At 37.9% G+C, this 19,711-nt stretch overlaps 1 protein-coding gene across 1 annotated transcript; it reads left to right on the top strand.

Moving 5' to 3' along the window:
* Positions 1–289: 289 nt before the first annotated feature.
* On the top strand, positions 290–2,343 carry LOC122690732 (polyadenylate-binding protein 1-like 2). The gene has a single exon (XM_043897646.1). The coding sequence runs from the start codon at positions 323–325 to the stop codon at positions 923–925; it is 603 nt and encodes a 200-aa protein (XP_043753581.1). The 5' UTR covers positions 290–322; the 3' UTR covers positions 926–2,343.
* Positions 2,344–19,711: the final 17,368 nt, after the last annotated feature.

Genomic DNA, 19,711 nt, shown 5'->3' with positions numbered 1-19,711 from the left:
GGCCTCCGTGGCGGAGGCGGAAGCAGAGGTGGAGGCCGAGGCCTCAGTAGAGGAGGCAGTGGCGGAGGCCACCCTGGGGGAGGCGGTGGCAGCCCTGGCGGAGGAGGAGGCGGAGGCCGCCCTGGCGGCAGCGGCCGTGGCGGTGGTGGAGGCCAGTGAGGCCGAAGCCGCCGCGGCGGCAGAGGCTGCGGCGCCCGTTTTGGGGGAGTCGGATGCGGATGCCATTGCGGAGGTGGAGGCGGCGGTAGCGGCGGCGGCCGCTGCAGCCGCGGATGCAGATGCGGAAACGGGCGGGGGCTCCGAAGGGAACCCGGACTTTCCTATGGCCTCGCTGTACGTGGGCGACCTGCACCCTGAGGTGACAGAGGCAATGCTGTATGAGAAGTTCAGCCCGGCCGGACCCATCCTCTCCATAAGGCTTTGCAGGGACAAGATCACCCGCCGCTCGTTGGGCTATGCGTATGTCAACTACCAGCAACCGGTGGACGCCAAGCGGGCCTTGGAGACCCTGAACTTTGATGTCATCAAGGGCAGGCCGGTGCGCATCATGTGGTCCCAGCGGGACCCCTCGCTCCGCAAGAGCGGAGTGGGCAACGTCTTCATCAAGAACCTGGGCAAGACCATCGACAACAAGGCTCTGTACAACATCTTCTCGGCGTTCGGCAACATCCTGTCCTGCAAAGTGGCCTGCGACGAAAAGGGGCCCAAGGGCTATGGGTTCGTGCACTTCCAAAAGCAGGAGTCCGCGGAGCGGGCCATAGATGCGATGAATGGCATGTTCCTGAACTACCGCAAAATTTTCGTTGGGAGATTCAAGTCGCATAAAGAACGAGAGGCCGAAAGGGGAGCCTGGGCCAGGCAATCCACCAGTGCTGACGTCAAGGATTTCGAGGAAGACACCGATGAGGAGGCCACCTTGCGATGAAAACATCCCAGGAGCGAGCCAGCCAGCAGAGCCAAACCTTGGCTCCCACCCGGTTTACAACCCCACCCCCCATCCCATTCTCCCCAACCCACCAGCAGTGTATTGTATTGGGAGTGCAGGTCTCTCTCTCACCCCTTCCTTCCTCCTTCCTTCACTCCACCTCTGCCTTCCTGTTTGTCCGTCTCTGTGTCTCTCTTGACTTCCCCCTTCCCTCCCCTCCCCTCCCCCCACACCCACCTTGGGTGTTGTGAATAATCTTGCTAATCTGTGCCACTTGATAGTTAAAGGCTGCCTCTTCTCCTTGTGGTTTGGTTTAAAAAGCACTTTCTCTCTTTGTTTATTGCACAGGTGATGCAATGTCATGGTAGAAACATCAGGAAGGAGAAGGAAATCAGATGAGGGAAAACCAAGAGAGTAATTGCTCCCCATGACCCTACTACCCGGAGACAACCACTTTTACCATTTTGGTGTGCTGTTTTCCAGGCTCTCTTATCTCCTTCTCTCTCACCCTTCCTCACCTCCACCCCGCCTTCCCTTTTAACACAGTGTTATAGAATGGTTCATGTATGTGGTGTTTCTTAACCTGCTTTTTCAAAAACTAAAACCAAACAAATGTCAACCCATTGAACTTCTTTCCGTGTTATTCAACAGGCTTGAGAAAGGTCATCTTCAGTGCCTGCAGAGTGTATCTATGGACCCTAACATTTCTGTAATCATTGCCACATTGTTGGACATTCAGGTGGTGCCTAGTTCTTTCCCTGTGTTTAAACCCAGCACTGTGTATACTCTGATGAGTGAATTCTTCCTTGTCAAGCCAAATCTTTGCTAGCGTACAGGATGTTCTTAATTGTGGACTTGCAGGATCCACATGTGGACATTTTAAAGACTGTTCCTGTGTGTTGCCAAATGGCCGTTTCATAAGCATTGTACCAATTTGTATTCATGCCAGCCACCTCAACTAGTAAAAATAGTATGCCCATTTCCCCTGCATAGTCTCCTGGTCACTGTAATTGGTGTGTGTGTGTGTGTGTGTGTGTGTGCATGCCCGCACACATGTGTGTGTGTGCGTGCGCGCGCATGCGTGTGCCTGCGTCTTGGCCCACTTGATGGTTGTTTTGCTGAATTTAAATACTGTTTATCACCTCCTTTCCCTGAGCCCACTTTCTGCTCTTTTCCCCATTCTCAGAAAAATAATCCAGCTTCATTGTAGGAAAAAAAAAATCACAAAGTAGACAAGTCAACAGAAGAAAATTAATGTCACAAGTAATCAATCTTAATGATCACCCATACCTCCCTGAATCATTCATCTATACCTGCCCAGTATTTTTCATGTGATATATATGTGAATTGTAATATATATACTGTTTCATTATCTGCTTTTTCACAATAAATATATGATATAAATAGATATAGATGTATAGATAGATATTATTGAACTTCTTTTCATGTCATTAAATATTCTTCTAAAATAGTTTCCGTGGCTGTTTAGTATTCCAGGGAATGGGCTAGATAGAGGAACAGATAGGTGTATACATCTATATCCGTATGTAGATATAAGTAAGTAAGTAAGTGTAGTCGCTCAGTCGTGTCTGACACTTTGTGACCCTGTGGACTGTAGCCCACCAGGCTCCTCTATCCATGGGATTCTCCAGACAAGAACACTGGAGTGGGTTGCCATATGGGCATATTTGTTTTCACTAGTTCTTCATCATTGAACATCTGGATGGCTTCTTTGTTTTTTGTTTTCTTATTCAAATCCACATTACTTAAAGCATAGTGCACAAACCTTGGTTACATTTTAGATTTTTTCCTGAACAAACATTGTCAAAAGAAGAATTGAAGTGTTCAAGTTTTGAAGTAATTTTTGGGGGGTCATTATTAAGTAGCTATTCACAAATATAGTTATCAATTTACCCTCATCAAGTACAACATTGTGAGAACACCTGGAAACCTGGACAATTTTCTGGACCTGCTATTGCAATCATTTCTGTACTCTTCCAGTATTTTATCAGGGTAGCTGTAGTTTGTTTTTATTTATTTTCAACATTTATTTTTATACAGATAATACAGCATCATTTTTTAGATTCTATATATATATGTGTTAATATACAGTATTTGTTTTCCTCTTTCTGACTTACTTAACTGTGTATAACAGGCTCTAGGTTCATACACCTCATTTCAACTGACTCAAATTCATTCCTTTTTATGGCTGAGTAATAGTCCATTGTATATATGTACTGCAACTTCTTTACCCATTCATCTGTTGATGGATATCTAGGTTGCTTCCATGTCCTGCATACTATAAATAGTGCTGCAATGAACATCAGAGTACATGTGTTTTTTTGAATTATGGTATTCTCAGAGTGGTGGCTCTGTAGTGGGACTGCTGATTCATGTGGTATTCTTATTCTTAGTTTTTTAAGGCATCTCCATAGTGGTTATATCAATTTACATTCCCACCAGCAGTGCAAGAGGGTTCCCTTTTCTCCACATCCTCTCCAGCATTTATTGTTTGTAGAATTTTTGATGATGGCCACTGATGAACCTATTTGCAGGGCAGGAATAGGGACACATATGTGGACACAGGAGTGAAAGGGGAGGGTTCGATGAATTGGGAGAGTAGTACTGACATATATACAGTACCATGTGTAAAATAGATAGTTAGTGGGAAGTTGCTGTACAATGGAGGGAACTCAGCTTGGTACTCTGTGACAACCTAGAGGGGTGGGATGGGAAGTGGGAGGAAGGCTCTAGAGGGAGGGGATATATGTATACTTATGACTGATTCATGTTGTTGTACAGCAGAAACTAACACAATATTGTAAGAGTTATCTTCCAATTAAAAATAAAATTTAAAAAAGGAGAATACAAAATTACTAATAATTCTAAGTTGATAACAGAATTCACTTGGTCATCTGGGAGCAAACTTTGTGGCTTCAGGTTAAATTCTCTCTCTCATTGAGTATTCAATGAATGCACTGGTTGAGGTTTAAGCCCAAATATGCTATATTATAAAGAATTTATATATGAGCATGATCATATTTAATATTTGATTCTCACTAAATCTCTGCTTTCTGAGAGATTAACAAGCAGATAGATTTTAACAGTGTCCATGTCTTGCATTCCCAACACTTTTCATGAACCTAGTGCATAAAAGATTCTCAATAATTGTTGGCTGAGTCAAAAAAGAAAACAGAAGCCTTGTTTAATTGGTAAGAAAAAGTAAAAACCACTCCTAATTCTACCACTTGACACAAAGGAAAACTGAAGCACATGAAACATGTACATAAATAAATAGTGCCTTCAAAATGTAATATGTATTGTTTCACTATGGGATAATTTCACTATAACTGGTCTTTCATACCATATTTCCAAATTATTCAATATTCTCTGATTTTGTTTTTAGTTTATATTCTATATTATAAATGAGCTATAATTTCTTAAGCTTAGTCCCTTCATTATGCTTATATTTTTCTGGGGTTTCCCCAAATAGTTTAACTCTACAGGGAACACATTTGTAGCTGAATATTTGCTGACATGTGGAGATATTTAATTGACTTACATAACTTGTTCATGGATTGAAAAAAATTAATATTGTTACAATGGTAAAAGCAATCTACAGATTTAATGCAGTTCATATGAAAATACCCATAATATTTTTTACAGAAATAAACAATCCTAAAATTTATGTGTAACCCCAAAAAAACTGAATAGCCAAAGCAATCTCAATAAAAAAGAACTAACCTGAAACTATAACTTTCCTGGCCTCAGATTAGAACACAAACTACGGTAATCAAAACAACATGGTAGCAGTACAAAAACAGACTCATCTATTGATGGAACAGAAAAGTCAGAAGTAAACTCATGAATATATAATCAATTAATCTACAACAAAGGAGGTAAGAACATACAATGAGGAAAAGACAGTTCTTCAATAAAAGGTGCTGGAAAAACTGAACAGGTACAAGTAAAAGAATAAATTAGGACTCTTTTTCCTAGGAGAGAGCTTCCCCAATGGTTCAATGGTAAAGAATTCACCTGCCAATGCAGGAAACGTAGGAGACGTGGGTTCAACCCCTGGGTTGGGAAGATCCCCTGGAGAAGGAATTGGCAACCCACTCCAGTTATTCTTGCCTGAAAAATCCTATGGATACAGGAACCTGGTGGGCTACAGTCTAAAAGGTCACACAGAGTCAGACATGACTGAGTGCGTGTGCATGCACACACACACACTCACATCATATACAAAAATGAATTCAAAATGGATTGAAGCCCTAAATTTCAACAAACCATGAAACACCTAGAAGAAGACATTGGCAGAACAATCTTTGACATGTCATAGAAATATCCCTTTGATATGTCTCCTAAGGCAAAGGAAACAAAAGAAAATATTTTTAAAAGAACCTAATTAAACTTAAAAGCTTCTGCCCAGCAAATGAGACCATTGACAAAGTGAAGACAATCTATGTAATGGGAGAAAAATATTTACAAATGGTGTGAACAATAAGGTGTTAATTTCCAAACTATATGAACAGCTCATATAACTCAATATTAAACAAAAACAATTTATAAGGCACAGAAGACCTAAATACACATTTTTCCAAAGAGGACATATAGATGGCTAACAGGCACATGAAAAGATGTTCAACATCATTAATAATCAGAGAAATGCAAATCATAACCACAATAAGATAGCCACCCTAACCTCACATATCTCAGAATGGCCATCATCAAAAAGACCACAAATAACAAATGTTCTGAGGATGTGAGAAAAGGGAACCCTGTACAGCATTGGCAGGAATGTACATTGGTGCAGAAGCTATGAAAATCAGTATGCAGATTCCTCAGAAAAATAGGACTACCATATGATCCAGCAATATATCTATTCCTGGATATATGTTCAAAGAAAACAAAAACATGAATTCAAGAAAAGATACATGTACTCCAGTGCTCATAGTAATGTTATTTACAATAGTCAAGATATGGTAGCAACCCAAGATTCCACCAACAAATGAATGGATAAAGAAAATGTAGTATATTTACTGGAATATTACTCAGCCATGAAAAGAATAACAATTTGCCATTTGCAACAATATAGATGGACATGTAGGGATTATACTCAGTGAAATATGTGAGACAGAGAAAAACAATTCTAGGTTATCACTTATGTGTAAAATCTAAAAATAAAAGAATGAACATAATAGTGACAACAAAAGGAAGCACACAGATATAAAGAACATCATCTGAGCCTTCAGCTAGTATCAATCTTCTTGCAATAGTAACATTATAAGTCCCTGATCACGTATCACCCATAACCAATATAATAAAGATGAAAATGTTTGAAATATTGCAAGAATCACAAAAATGTGACAGAGATATGAAGTGAGCAAATGCTCTTGTAAAAATAGTGTTGGTAGACTTGCTCAGTGCAGGGTTCCTACAAAATCTTCAATTAAAAAGCACATTTTTAAAAAATTGAAGTATTATATATTGCCCTTCTTTGTCTCTTGCTGTAGCCTTTGTTTTAAAGTCTATTTTGTCTGATATGAGTATTGTTACCCCTGATTTCTTGACATTCCCATTTGCATGAAATATCTTTTCCCATCCCTTCTTTTTCAATCATATCTTTAGGCCTGAAGTGAGTCTTTTGTAGGTAGCATATTGAAAGGTCTTGTTTTTTAATCGTCAGCCACTTTATGTCTTTTGGTCAGAGCATTTAGTCCATTGACATTTAAAGCAATTGTTGATAGTTTTGTACTTATTAGGGCTTCCCTGATAGCTCAGTCAATAAAGAATCAGCCTGCCTTGCAGGAGACTGGGGTTTGATCCCTCATTTGGGAAGATTCCCTGGAGAAGGAAATAGCAACTCACTCATGTATTCTTGACTAGAGAATCCCATGGACAAAGGGGCCTGGAGGGCTACAGTCAACGGGGTTGCAAGAGTTGGACACAACTTAGCTCCTAAACCACCAACCACGTGTACTTATTACCATTTTATTGCTTTTTTCCAGTTGTTTTTGCAGTTTTCTGTTCATTTTCTTCTTTTTGTCTTTTCTATTGTAGCTTGATGATTTTCTTTAGTAGTATTATGTTTGGGTTTCTTTCTTTTTGGTTTTTATGGTTCTATTATTTGTTTTTGATTTGTGGTTATCATAGGGTTCATATATGTTGACCTATAATTATACCTACTTGTTTTAAACTAGCAGTCATTTAAGTTCAAATATATTCTGAAAGATCTACATTTTCTCCTCTCCCCCACACTTTGTGATTTTAAAGTCATATTTTACATTATCCTTTAACTGTTCCTTGTAGTTTTAGCTACTTTTACTTTTTTGTCTTTTAATCTACACACTCTCTCATTTAAGTAATCTTTAAGCCTTACTGTATATCTGCCTTTACTAGTGCAATTTTCTTTTTCCTATAGATTCTTATTTTTTTCCATTTAGAGAAAATCCTTCAACATTTCTTTTAGGGTAGGCTTTGCTGCAGAAGACTCTTGAGAGTCCCTTGGACTATAGGGAGATCAAATTAGCCAATCGTAAAGGAAATTAACCCTTAATATTCATTGGAAGGACTGTTGATGAAGGTGAAGCTTGAATACTTTGGCCATCTAATGCAAAAAGCTGACTCATTGGAAAAGACCCTGATGTTGGGAAAGGTTGAAAGCAAAAGGAGAAGGGGGCAGCAGAAGAAGAGATGGTTAGGTAGCATCACTGACTCAATGGACATGAATTTGAGCAAATTCTGGGAGGTAGTGGAGGACAGAGCAGCCTGGCCTGCTATAGTCCATGGGGTCACAAAGAGTCACCCACAACTTAGCGGCTAACCAACAAAAAATATTGACAAATTCTTTTAGTTTTTGCTTGTCTGAGAAGTTCTTTATCTCTTCTTGTATTCTAAATTATAATCTTGCTAGGTAGAGTATTCTAGGTTTCAAGTTTTCCCATTTAACACTCATTATATATCATGCCACTCCATTCTTGTCTGCAAAGTTTCTGTAGAGAAATTAGCTGATAGCTTTATGGGGGTTCCCTTATATATAACTTTTGGTATTTCCCTTGCTGCCTTTCAAATTATCTATCTCTAACTTTTGCCATTTTAATTATTATGTATCTTGATGTGGGGTTTTTTGGAGGGTTCATCTTGTATGAGACCTTCTGTGCTTCAAGTACCTAGATATCTATTTCCTTCTTCAGGTTTGGGAAATTTTCAGTCATAATTTCTTCAAATACATTTTTGTCCCCTTCTATTTCTTCTCCTTCTAGAACCCCTATAATGTGAATGCTGCTATATTTAATGTTAATTTAGTTATTTTTAAATTTGTTTTTATTTCTGCTGTTCTGATTAGGTGATTTTCAACATTCTATCTTCTATGTTGCTTAGTCTGCTATTTATTTCTATTAGAGTCATTTTTTAAAATTTCAGATATTAAATTATGTATTTTTGGTTGGGACTTTTTAATATTTTCTAGTTCCTTGTTAAAGTGACCTGTGTTTATATTAATATTAATTCTTTGCCTTAATTCAGTTAAAATTTTATCATCAATGTTCTTTATTAGGTAAATTGTTTATTTCTGTTTCATTATTTTTTTCAGGGCTTTTCTCTTGCTCTTTCAATTGAGAGTACTTCCTCTGCCTTTTCATTTTACTGAACTTTATCTGCCTCTATGAATTTAGGTGAAACATTTACCTATTGTGGTCTTGAGCATATGTTCTTATGTGAGAATGTCCCTGTACTGACTATGTGTGCCCAGTGCCTTTGGTGGGTGACTGATTTGAAGTGGATGTTACTTTTCAGTGAGAACAGTTCCACATGTACATGCATTTTTAATGTGTTTATGGGTGGAAGCAGGTGAACTTCCATCCTCCTATTACTCCATTTGATTTCTCCTCAAATACACAATATCTTTGAAGCAATAATGTGACGTGCAATAAAACAAGATATACCTGTAAATCCAAAGACAAAATTAGTTTCTCAGAGACACCTACATTCCTTTGTTTATTTCAACATCATTCTCAATAACCCAAACATAATGTACCCAGGACTCAATAACCAATGTCAATAACCAAACTGAATAACCCAGGACATAACCAATGTCTGTCAATGGATGAATAGATTAAGAATATGTGATACAGGCATACACATACACACAAACAATAGAATATTTTTGAACCATAAAAGAAGGAAATCCTGACATTTGAAACAACATTGATGAATCTGAAGGACACTAGGCTAAATGAAATAAGCCAAGCAGGGAAAGACAAATATGTACGATCTCACTTTTACGTGGAATCTTTTTTTTTTTAAAAAAGGACAAGCTAATTGAAACAAAGTAGAATGGTAGTGAACGAGGAGTGGGGCTTGGGAGAAATGGGGAAATGTTGGTCAAAGGGTACAAAATTTCACTTATAATATGAATATATTCTGGGGATATAATGTACAGCACAGTGAATATAGTTAATATTTTATTGTACACTTGAAATTTGCTCAAAGAGTAGATCTTAATCATTTTTGCCATACAAAAAAGGTACATATGTAAAGTAATGGATGAGTTAATTAACTGGGTTGTGGTAATTTCACTATGTATATTAAATCATCAAGTTGTAAATTTTACATGTTTTCTATTTTATTTGTCAATTATACCTCAATGGTCCATCTAGTCAAGGCTATGGTTTTTCCAGTAGTCAGGTATGGATGTGAGAGTTGGGCCATAAAGAAAGCTGAGCACTGAAGAATCGATGCTTTTGAATTGTGGTATTGGAGAAGACTCCTGAGAGTCCCTTGGACTGCAAGGAGATCCAACCAGTCCATCCTAAAGGAAATCAGTCTTGATTATTCATTGGAAGGACTGATGTTGAAGCCGAAACTCCAATATTTTGGCCACCTGATGTGAAGAGCTGACTCATTTGAAAAGACCCTGATGCTGGGAAAGATTGAAGGCAGGAGGAGAAGGGGACGACAGAGGATGAGATGGTTGGATGGGATCACTGACTCAATGGACATGAGTTTGGGTAAATTCCAGGAGTGGGTGATGGACAGGGAGGCCTGGCATGCTGCAGTCCATGGCGTCGCAAAGAGTCGGACATGACTGAGGGACTGCAGTGAACTGAACTGAATGCTAGGAAAATATAAATAAAAATAAAATAAAAATTTTAAACTTTTCCTCTGTGAAGGTCACTGTTAAAAGAATGGAAAGGCAAGCCAGAGTCTAGGAGAAAATACTTGCAAAACACATATCTGGTAAGAGATTTGTATCCAAAATATTCCAAGAACTCTTGAAATGGAACAATAAGAAAGCAAATGTTCCAACTTAAAAATGGACAAAATATTTAAACAGAAACTTCATCTAATATACACAGATAGCAAATAAGCACCTGGAGAAGGAAATGGTAGCCCATTCCAGTATTCTTGCTGGGAAAATCCCAAGGACAGAGGAGACTGGCAGGCTGCAGTCCGTGGGGTTATCAGACACAACTGAGCACACAGCAGCAAAAAAGCACACGAGAAGATGCTCGGCATCACAGGTCATTAGGGAATTGCAAATTGAAACATAACACCAAATAGTGACAGTGATGAAGAGAAACAGATGCTGGTAATACAAAATGTAACAGCCACTTTGAAAGAATATTTGGCAGTTTTGTACAAAATTAAATATAGGGAGAAAAATCAATAACCTCAGATATGCAGATGACACCACCCTTATGGCAGAAAGCAAAGAGGAACTAAAGAGTCTCTTGATGGAATTGAAAGAGGAGAGTGAAAAAGTTGGCTTAAAACTCAGCATTAAAAAAACTAAGATCATGGCATATGGTCCCATCACTTCATGGTAAATAGATGGGGAAACAATGGACAAAGTGACAGACTATGTTCTTGGGCTCCAAAATCACTGTGGATGGTGACTGCTGCAGCCATGAAATTAAAAGACGCTTCCTCCTTGGAAGGAAAGCTATGACAAACCTAGAAAGCATATTAAAAAGCAGAGACATTACTTTGCTGACAAAGTCTGTATAGTCAAAGCTATGGTGTTTCCAGTAGTCATGTATGGATTTGAGAGTTGGACTATAAAGAAAGCTAAGCACTGAATAATTGATGCTTTTGAACTGTGTTGTTGGAGAAGGTTCTTGAGAGTCCCTTGGACTGCGAGGAGATCCAACCAGTCAATGCGAAAGGAAATCAGTCCTGAATATTCATTGGAAGGACTGATGTTGAAGCTGAAGCTCCAATACTTTGGCCACATGATGGGAAGAACTGACTCATTGGAAAAAAAAACAAAAACAAACCCTGATGCTGGGAAAGATTGAAGGCAGGAGGAGAAGGGGACGACAGAGGATGAGATGGTTGGATGGCATCACCAGCTCAATGGACATGAGTTTGAGCAAGCTCTGGGAGTTGGTGATGGGCAGGGAAACCTGGCATGCTGGAGTCCATGGAGTCACAAAGAGTCAGACATGACTGAGTGACTGAACTGGAACATGAACTTAGTATACAATCCAGAAGATGTGTTCCTAATTACACAAATGAGTTGAAAACATGGCAACACAAAACCTTGTATGTGAATTTGTGTAGTGGCATTATTCATAACTTCCAAAATCTAGTAACAACCAAGATATCATTCAATAGGTAAATGGATAGACTTTCATACCATGCATGGAATGTTTTTCAGTGTGAAAAAGAAATGAGCTAATATACCATAAAAACACATGGAAGATACTTAAATGAATTAAGTATAAAATCAACCAGTCTAAAAAGACTACATACTATACTATTTCAAAAGTATGACATTCCATAAAATGCTGAACAGTAGAGACACTGCTTGCCAGAACTTCTATGGGAGTGAGTGAGGAATGGATAGGTAAAGTACAGAATATTCTTTGTGAAAATATTCCCTATGGGACTTTAATGATGGATACATAATGCAATGTATTTACTAAAACCAAAAGAACCTCACAACAAAATTAACAAACTGATCTTTGTTAATGCTAATATGTCAGTGTTAACTCATTAATTGTAACAAATATATGACACTAACACAAGATAATAAAGAAAACTTCTGTGTATAGAAGGACCAGATTTTATGGGAATGCTCTGTTTTATCTGCTCAAATTTTCTGTAAATCTACAATAGTTCTACTATATACACCCTATTAATTTTTAAATTAATTTTTAAAAATCAAGGCTGCTAAGAACATAAGACAATCTTCATCTTAAAGGTTATTAATTTGGTATACATTGTCAGGAAAATTCATAGGTTAAAATATTATTTTAAGCTATAAAATATGGATTCTGCTGATTCCACATTTGAGCTGAATAAATAAAATGCTCTTATATTTGCATTTTAATTTGGCATTGTAAAATATCAAGATAAATGGTAAAATATATTCTAAGTAAAGAAAAATTAAAATATTAAAATTAAAAGCACTTGCTGTTTACCTTAACATCTTGATGATTTTTTGTTGCAATGTCCAGTTTTAATCTTTTATGATTGTAGTAATATATACTGCTATCAACACTGAAAGACTCATTTCCCTAAACAAATAGCATCACTTAGTACTAAAACTGTTTTTAAAAATTATGAATTGGATTGTCTTAAAATGATAGCTTGTTTCACTTGCTTTTAACTTTTTCTTTTTTACATATTACACTAGAAATAAAAATCCATTTAAAAATTCAGAAATACAGCAAAAAAACAAACACTCACTATAAAGATTCCATAAGAGACATTCACAATTAATTTCTTTTGCATAACTGTGATTTCATATGAATAAATATATCTGTTTTAGCAACTATAGGATAAAAAGGCAGATACTTTTATTGTTCTTTCTTTTTCTCTTTTGATATCTTAAAGAAATTTCTCACATATCTGTTTCTACCACTCACTGGGATATTGGACAAGTCCTTTCTGAAACATAACCTTTTCTATCTGCAAAATTAAATAATATTGTATTGTGTATGAAAGGGTCATTATAAGGATCAAGAGTATACAAATGTATCATAGGAAAAAATTTTGATAGACTTTTTTTAAATGAATGTTACCAGATATGTTTTTGCCAAACATATATGTAATTTGTATTGTGCTAGTTGATCAGTGAGAAAGTCATCATGACAAATTAAACACATGGAATTTTAAAAAGAAATTGAGAAGCTTGTTTATTTATTCTTTCATCTCTATTAGATTATGCTTCTTGTATTTTGATGTTTTGCTATTTGAAGTATTACACATTTTATGCCTTCTTAGTGAACCATAGTCCTTTGTCTTTAGTAATTTTCTTAGCTCTAAAAGAGTCCATGTTTTGATATCAATATAAGCGCTGCTTTTTAAAAATTAATACTTACATGGTATACATTTTGTCACTCTTTTACTTTTTTCTTTTTTTATGGTTCACTTTTTTTCATTTTTAAAATTCCTTTTTGTTTTTTAAACAAAGCTGGAGGAATCAACCTTCTTGACTTTAGACTACACTACAAAGATATAGTCATTAAGACAGTATGGGAAAAGTCCCTGATGTTGGGAAAGATTGAGGGCAGAAGAAGAGAGTGTCAGAGGACGAGATGGCTGGATGGCTTCACCAATGCAATGGACATAAAATTGGGCAAATTTTGGGAGATGGTAGGGGACAGGGCAGCCTGGTGTGCTGCAGTTCATGGGGTCGCAAAGTGGATGACTGAACAACATAGACTTACCCGGTGGCTCACATGGTAAAGAATCTGCCTTTGGTGCAGGAAACCCGGGTTCTATCCCTGGGTTGGGAATATCCTCTGAAGAAGGAAATGGCAACCCACTCCAGTATTCCTGCTTGGAAAATCCCATGGACAGAGGAGCCTGGAAGACTATAGTCCATGTGGTCGCAAAGAGTCAGACATGACTGAATGACTAACACACACACACACACACACACACACACACACACACGGCTTTCCTGGTGGCTCAGATGGTAAAGAATCTGTCTGCAATGCAGGAGACCCAGGTTTGATCCCTGGGTTGGGATCCTGGAGAAGGGAATGGCAACCCACTCTAGTATTCTTGCCTGGAGAATCCCACGGACAGAGGAGCCTGGCAGGCTACCATGGGGTCTCAAAGAGTCAGACATGACTAAAGTGACTTAACATGCATGCAAATTGGAACAAGACTGGTAAAATTATCTCCATTTGCTGATAACATTATTCTACAAATATTTGCCTGTTGAATTGGCAAACCTAAGAATGATAGTAACTAGTGTAGACATAATTATGGGTCAGTAATATCTTACATTATTTAAAAAGATAAATCAGCAAAGCTTTCTTGAAGGGCTTCAAGGCAAAATTTTCATTAATTGCATATCTTTGGATTTGGCAATATTACTCATGGAACTTGTTCTAAATAAATAATTTGAAGAAAACTCCAACCCACTTTTAAAAATTGAGTTGTAGTTGATTTACAATGTTTTGTTTGTTTCTGGTATATAGCAAAATGATTCAGATATATCCTTTTTCATTTTCTTTTCCATTATGGTTTATTATAAAATACTGAATATAGTTCCTTGTGCTATACAGTAGAACCTTATAGTTTATCTACTTTATATATAGTAGTGTGTGTCTGTTAATCCCAAGCTCCTAAGTCACCCCTTCCCTTCACTCCTTTCCCTGTAAGTTGTTTTCTATGTCTGTGTAAACTCCATCTTCTTTAAATCCTCTTTTTTTAAAAAAAAATTGTTCTGGTATAAAATATTACCTAAACTAAGAGTTGAAAAAAAGAAAAATGTTAGATGTAAATCCTAGTTTAACTGTAATTATATGTGAATGGATTAAAAACTCCAGTTGAAAGGAAGATAGGGGATGAGTAGGTAAAAAAAAATTGTACATCTAAATAATCACTATAAGAAAAGCACTTCACAAAGACATAAGTTGGGTAAAATTAAAGAGATAAAAAGGATAAATGTATTTGCAAAGATACCATGCAATCAGTATCCAAAAGCTACTAGATGGCATGACAATAGGATCAGACAAAACAGACAGTAAGACAAAAAAATTTACTAGAGGGAAAGACACACATTCTATAAGGACAAAAAAGGAAATCCATCACAAAGATAAAACAACTCTAAACATATGCACTTATCACCAGAGTGGCAAAATACACAAAGAAAAATCTAACAGAATATTTTTAATATTAAGAGTTGGAAACTTCAATACTCCAGTTGCAACAATGATAGGACCGGGAAGATCAAGAAAGTATTAAAAGATGTGAAAAAATATACATAAACTAGACCTAACAACATTCATATAACACTACCCAAGAACACTAGAATGTATGTGTATCTCAAGTATACATGAAACATTCTTTTTGATAGACTCATGTAATAAATCATGAAGTAGGCTTCAACATATTTAGATGGCTTGAAATCACATAAATTAAGTTGTTTCTGTTGATGAGCATGAAAGAGAGTAAAAAGCTGGCTTAAAATTAAACATTCAAAAAATGAAGTTCATGGCATTTGGTCTCGTTTGGTAAATAGATGGGGAAAAAGTGGAAACAGTGACAGATTTTATTTTCTTGAGCTCCAAAATAACTATGGATCATGACTTCAGCCAAAAAATTAAAAGATGCTTGTTCCTTGGAAGAAAAGCTATGATAAACCTAGATAGCATATTAAAAAAGAGACATCACTTTGCTGACAAAGGTCCATACTGTCTAAGCTATGACTTTTCTAGTAGTCATGTATGGATGTGAGAGTTGGACCATAAAAAAGGTTGGGTGCTGAAGAATCAATGCTTTCCAATTGTGGTGCTGGAGAAGACTCTTGAAAGTCCCTTGGACAACAAGGAGAACAAACCAGTCAGTCCTGAATATTCATTGGAAGGACTGATGCTAAAGCTGAAGTTCCAGTACTTTGGTCACCTGATGCAAAGAACTGACTCAGAAAAGACCTTGATGCTGGGAAAGATTAGGGGCAAGAGGAGAAGGGCAAAACAGAGGATGAGACAGTTAGATAACATCTCTGACTCAATGGACATGAGTTTGAGCAAACTCCAGAAGATGGTGAAGGACAGAGAAGTCTGGCATGCTGCAGTTCATGAGGTCGCAGAGGATTGGACAGGACTTAGCACTGAACAACAACAACAATAATGTCTTCAGTTTTCTGTTTGTTTAGTTTCAAATGAAAAGTGTGTTGTCATTTTGATCATGTTTCCTAAGTTTATAAAGTTTCTTTTATTTTATTGAGGAAAAAATCACATATTAACCATTTTAAAGTATAAAATTGAGTGACTTTCAATTCATTAACAGTGTTTTACAACCACATGAATGTTGTGATGTTTTCCCATTTCTTAAAAAAGTCCACCAATATTTTGATAAGAATTGTATTGACTCTGTAGATCTCTTTAAGGGTATTTCCATCTTAATAAGTCTTCAAATCCATAAATAAAGTTTTTTTTTTTATTTGCTTAGGACTTTAAAATTTTCTTTCAGCAATGTGCTGCAGTTTTCAGTGTACAAGTCTTATACTTCCTTACTTAAATTTATTGGTAAATATTTAGTTTTAATTCTGTTGTAAATGGAATTGTTTTCTTAATTTGTTCTCTTATTATTTATTACTGATATATAGAATACAAATTATTTTTTGTTGACTTTGTATCCTGAAATTTTCTCACTTTGTATATTAGCTCTAATAATTTTTGTGGATTACTTAGGACTTTCTATATGTAGAAAAATGTCATCAGCAAATAGAGATAATTTTATTGGTCCTGTTCCAATTTGCATGTATGCTAAGTTGATTCAGTCATTTTCAAGTCTTTGCAACCATATGGACCATGGCTCACCAGGCTCCTCTGTCCATAGGATTTCTCCAGGCAATAATACTGAAGTGCGTTACAATACCCTCCTCAGGGGATCTTCCTGTCATAGGGCTCGAACCTGCATCTCCTGAATTGGCAGTCGGGTTCTTTAACACTGAACCACTAGGGAAGACCAGTATTAGCTGGTAGTTTTCCATAAGTGTCCTTTATCATCATGAGGAATTTCCCTGTAGTTCTTATTTTGCCAAATGTTTGTCTTATCATGGAAGGGTGTTGCTGCTCCTGCTTAGTCACATCAGTCGTGTCTAACTTTGTGTGATCCTCCAAGGAGCGGCTGCTGCACAGGCGCAGGAGGGCCGAGAGGAGCTACTCCACGTTCAAGGTCAGGAGGGGCAGCCGTGAGAAGATACCTCTTGTCCAAGGTAAGGAGCAGCGGCTGCTCTTTGCTGGAGCAGCCGTGAAGAGATACCCCACGTCCAAGGTAAGAGAAACCCAAGTAGGATGGTAGGTGTTGTGAGAGGGCATCAGAGGGCAGACACACTAAAACCATAATCACAGAAAACTAGCCAATCTGATCACAGGACCACAGTCTTGTCTAACTCAGTGAAGCTAAGCCATGCCGTGTGGGGTCACCCAAGACGGTTGGGTCATGGTGGAGAGGTCCGACAGAATGTGGTCCACTGGAGAAGAGAATGGCAAACTACTTCAGTATTCTTGCCTTGAGAACCCCACGAACAGTATGAGGAGGCAAATGATAGGATGCTGAAAGAGGAACTCCACAGGTCGGTAAGTGCCCAATATGCTACTGGAGATCAGTGGAGAAATAACTCCAGAAAGAACGAAGGGATGGAGCCAAAGCAAAAACAATACCCAGCTGTGGATGGGACTGGTGATAGAAGCAAGGTCCAATGCTGTAAAGAGCAATATTGCATAGGAACCTGGAATGTTAGGTCCACAAATCAAGGCAAATTGGAAGTGGTCAAACAGGAGATGGCAAGTGTGAATGTCGACATTCTAGGAATCAGCGAACTAAAATGGACTGGAATGGGTGAATTAACTCAGATGACCATTATATCTACTACTGTGGACAGGAATCCATTAAAGAAATGGAGTAGCCATCATAGTCAACAAGAGAGTCTGAAATGCAGTACTTGGATGCAATCTCAAAAACGATAGAATGATCTCTGTTCGTTTCCAAGGCAAACCATTCAATATCATGGTAATCCAAGCCTATGCCCCAACCAGTAATGCTGAAGAAGCCAAAGTTGAACGGTTCTATGAAGACCCACAAGACCTTTTAGAACTAACACCCAAAAAAGATGTCCTTTTCATTACAGGGGACTGGAATGCAAAAGTAAGAAGTCAAGAAACACCTGGAGTAACAGGCAAATTTGGCCTTGGAGTATGGAATGAAGCAGGGCAAAGTCTAATAGAGTTTTGCCAAGAGAACACACTGGTCATAGCAAACACCCTCTTCCAACAACACAAGAGAAGACTCTATACATGGACATCACCAGATGGCCAACACCAAAATCAGATTGATTATATTCTTTGCAGCCAAAGATGGAGAAGCTCTATACAGTCAGTAAAAACAAGACCGGGAGCTGACTGTGGCACAGATCATGAACTCCTTATTGCCAAATTCAGACCTAAACTGAAGAAGGTAGGGGTAACCTACCTGAATGGATAGACCATTCAGGTATGACCTAAATCAAATCCCTTATGAATATACAGTGGAAGTGAGAAGTAGATTTAAGGGACTAGATCTGATAGACAGAGAGCCTGATGAACTATGGACAGAGGTTCGTGACATTGTACAGGAGACAGGGATCAAAACCATCCCCAAGGAAAAGAAATGAAAAAAGGCAAAATGGCTGTCTGAGGAGGCCTTACAAATAGCTGTGAAATGAAGAGGAGCAAAAAGCAAAGGAGAAAAGGAAACATATTCCCATTTGAATGCAGAGTTCCAAAGAATAGCAAGGAGAGATAAGAAAGCCTTCCTCAGTGATCAATGCAAAGAAATAGAGGAAAACAACAGAATGGGAAAGACTAGAGACCTCTTCAAGGAAATTAGATATACCAAGGGAACATTTCATGCAAAAATGGGCTCAATAAAGGACAGAAATGGTATGAACCTAACAGAAGTAGAAGATATTAAGAAGAGGTGGCAAGAATACACAGAAGAACTGTACAAAAAAGATCTTCATGACCCAGATAATCACGATGGTATGATCACTCACCTAGAGCCAGACATACTGGAATGTGAAGTCAAGTGGGCCTTAGGAAGCATCACTACGAACAAAGCTAGTGGATGTGATGGAATTCTAGTTGAGCTATTTAAAATCCTGAAAGATGATGCTGTGAAAGTGCTGCACTCAATATGCCAGCAAATTTGGAAAACTCAGCAGTGGCCACAGGACTGGAAAAGGTCCGTTTTCATTCCTATCCCAAAGAAAGGCAATCCCAAATAATGCTCAAACTACTGCACAATTGCACTCATCTCACACGCTAGTAAGGTAATGCTCAAAATGCTCTAAGCCAGACTTCAGCAATACATGAACTGTGAACTTCCAGATGTTCAAGCTGGTTTTAGAAAAGGCAGAGGAACCAGAGATCAAATTGCCAATATCCACTGGATCATCGAAAAAGCAAGAGAGTTCCAGAGAAACATCTATTTCTGCTTTATGGACTATGCCAAAGTCTTCGACTGTGTGGAACACAGTAAACTGTGGAAAATTCTGAAAGAGATGGGAATACCAGACCACCTGACCTGCATCTTGAGAAACCTGTATGCAGGTCGGGAAGCAACAGTTAAAACTGGACATGGAACAACAGACTGGTTCCAAAGAGGAAAAGGAGTACGTCAAGGCTGTATATTGTCACCCTGCTTATTTAACTTATATGCAGAGTACATCATGAGAAACGCTGAGCTGGATGAAGCACAAGCTGGAATCAAGATTGCCGGGAGAAATATGAATAACCTCAGATATGCAGATGACACCACCCTTATGGCAGAGAG

Source organism: Cervus elaphus, chromosome X (assembly GCF_910594005.1).
Source record: "Cervus elaphus chromosome X, mCerEla1.1, whole genome shotgun sequence".
NCBI classification, from domain to species: domain Eukaryota; kingdom Metazoa; phylum Chordata; class Mammalia; order Artiodactyla; family Cervidae; genus Cervus; species Cervus elaphus.
The sequence above is the reverse complement of the archived record's forward strand: the minus strand, read 5'-3'. Positions and strand labels throughout refer to the sequence as shown.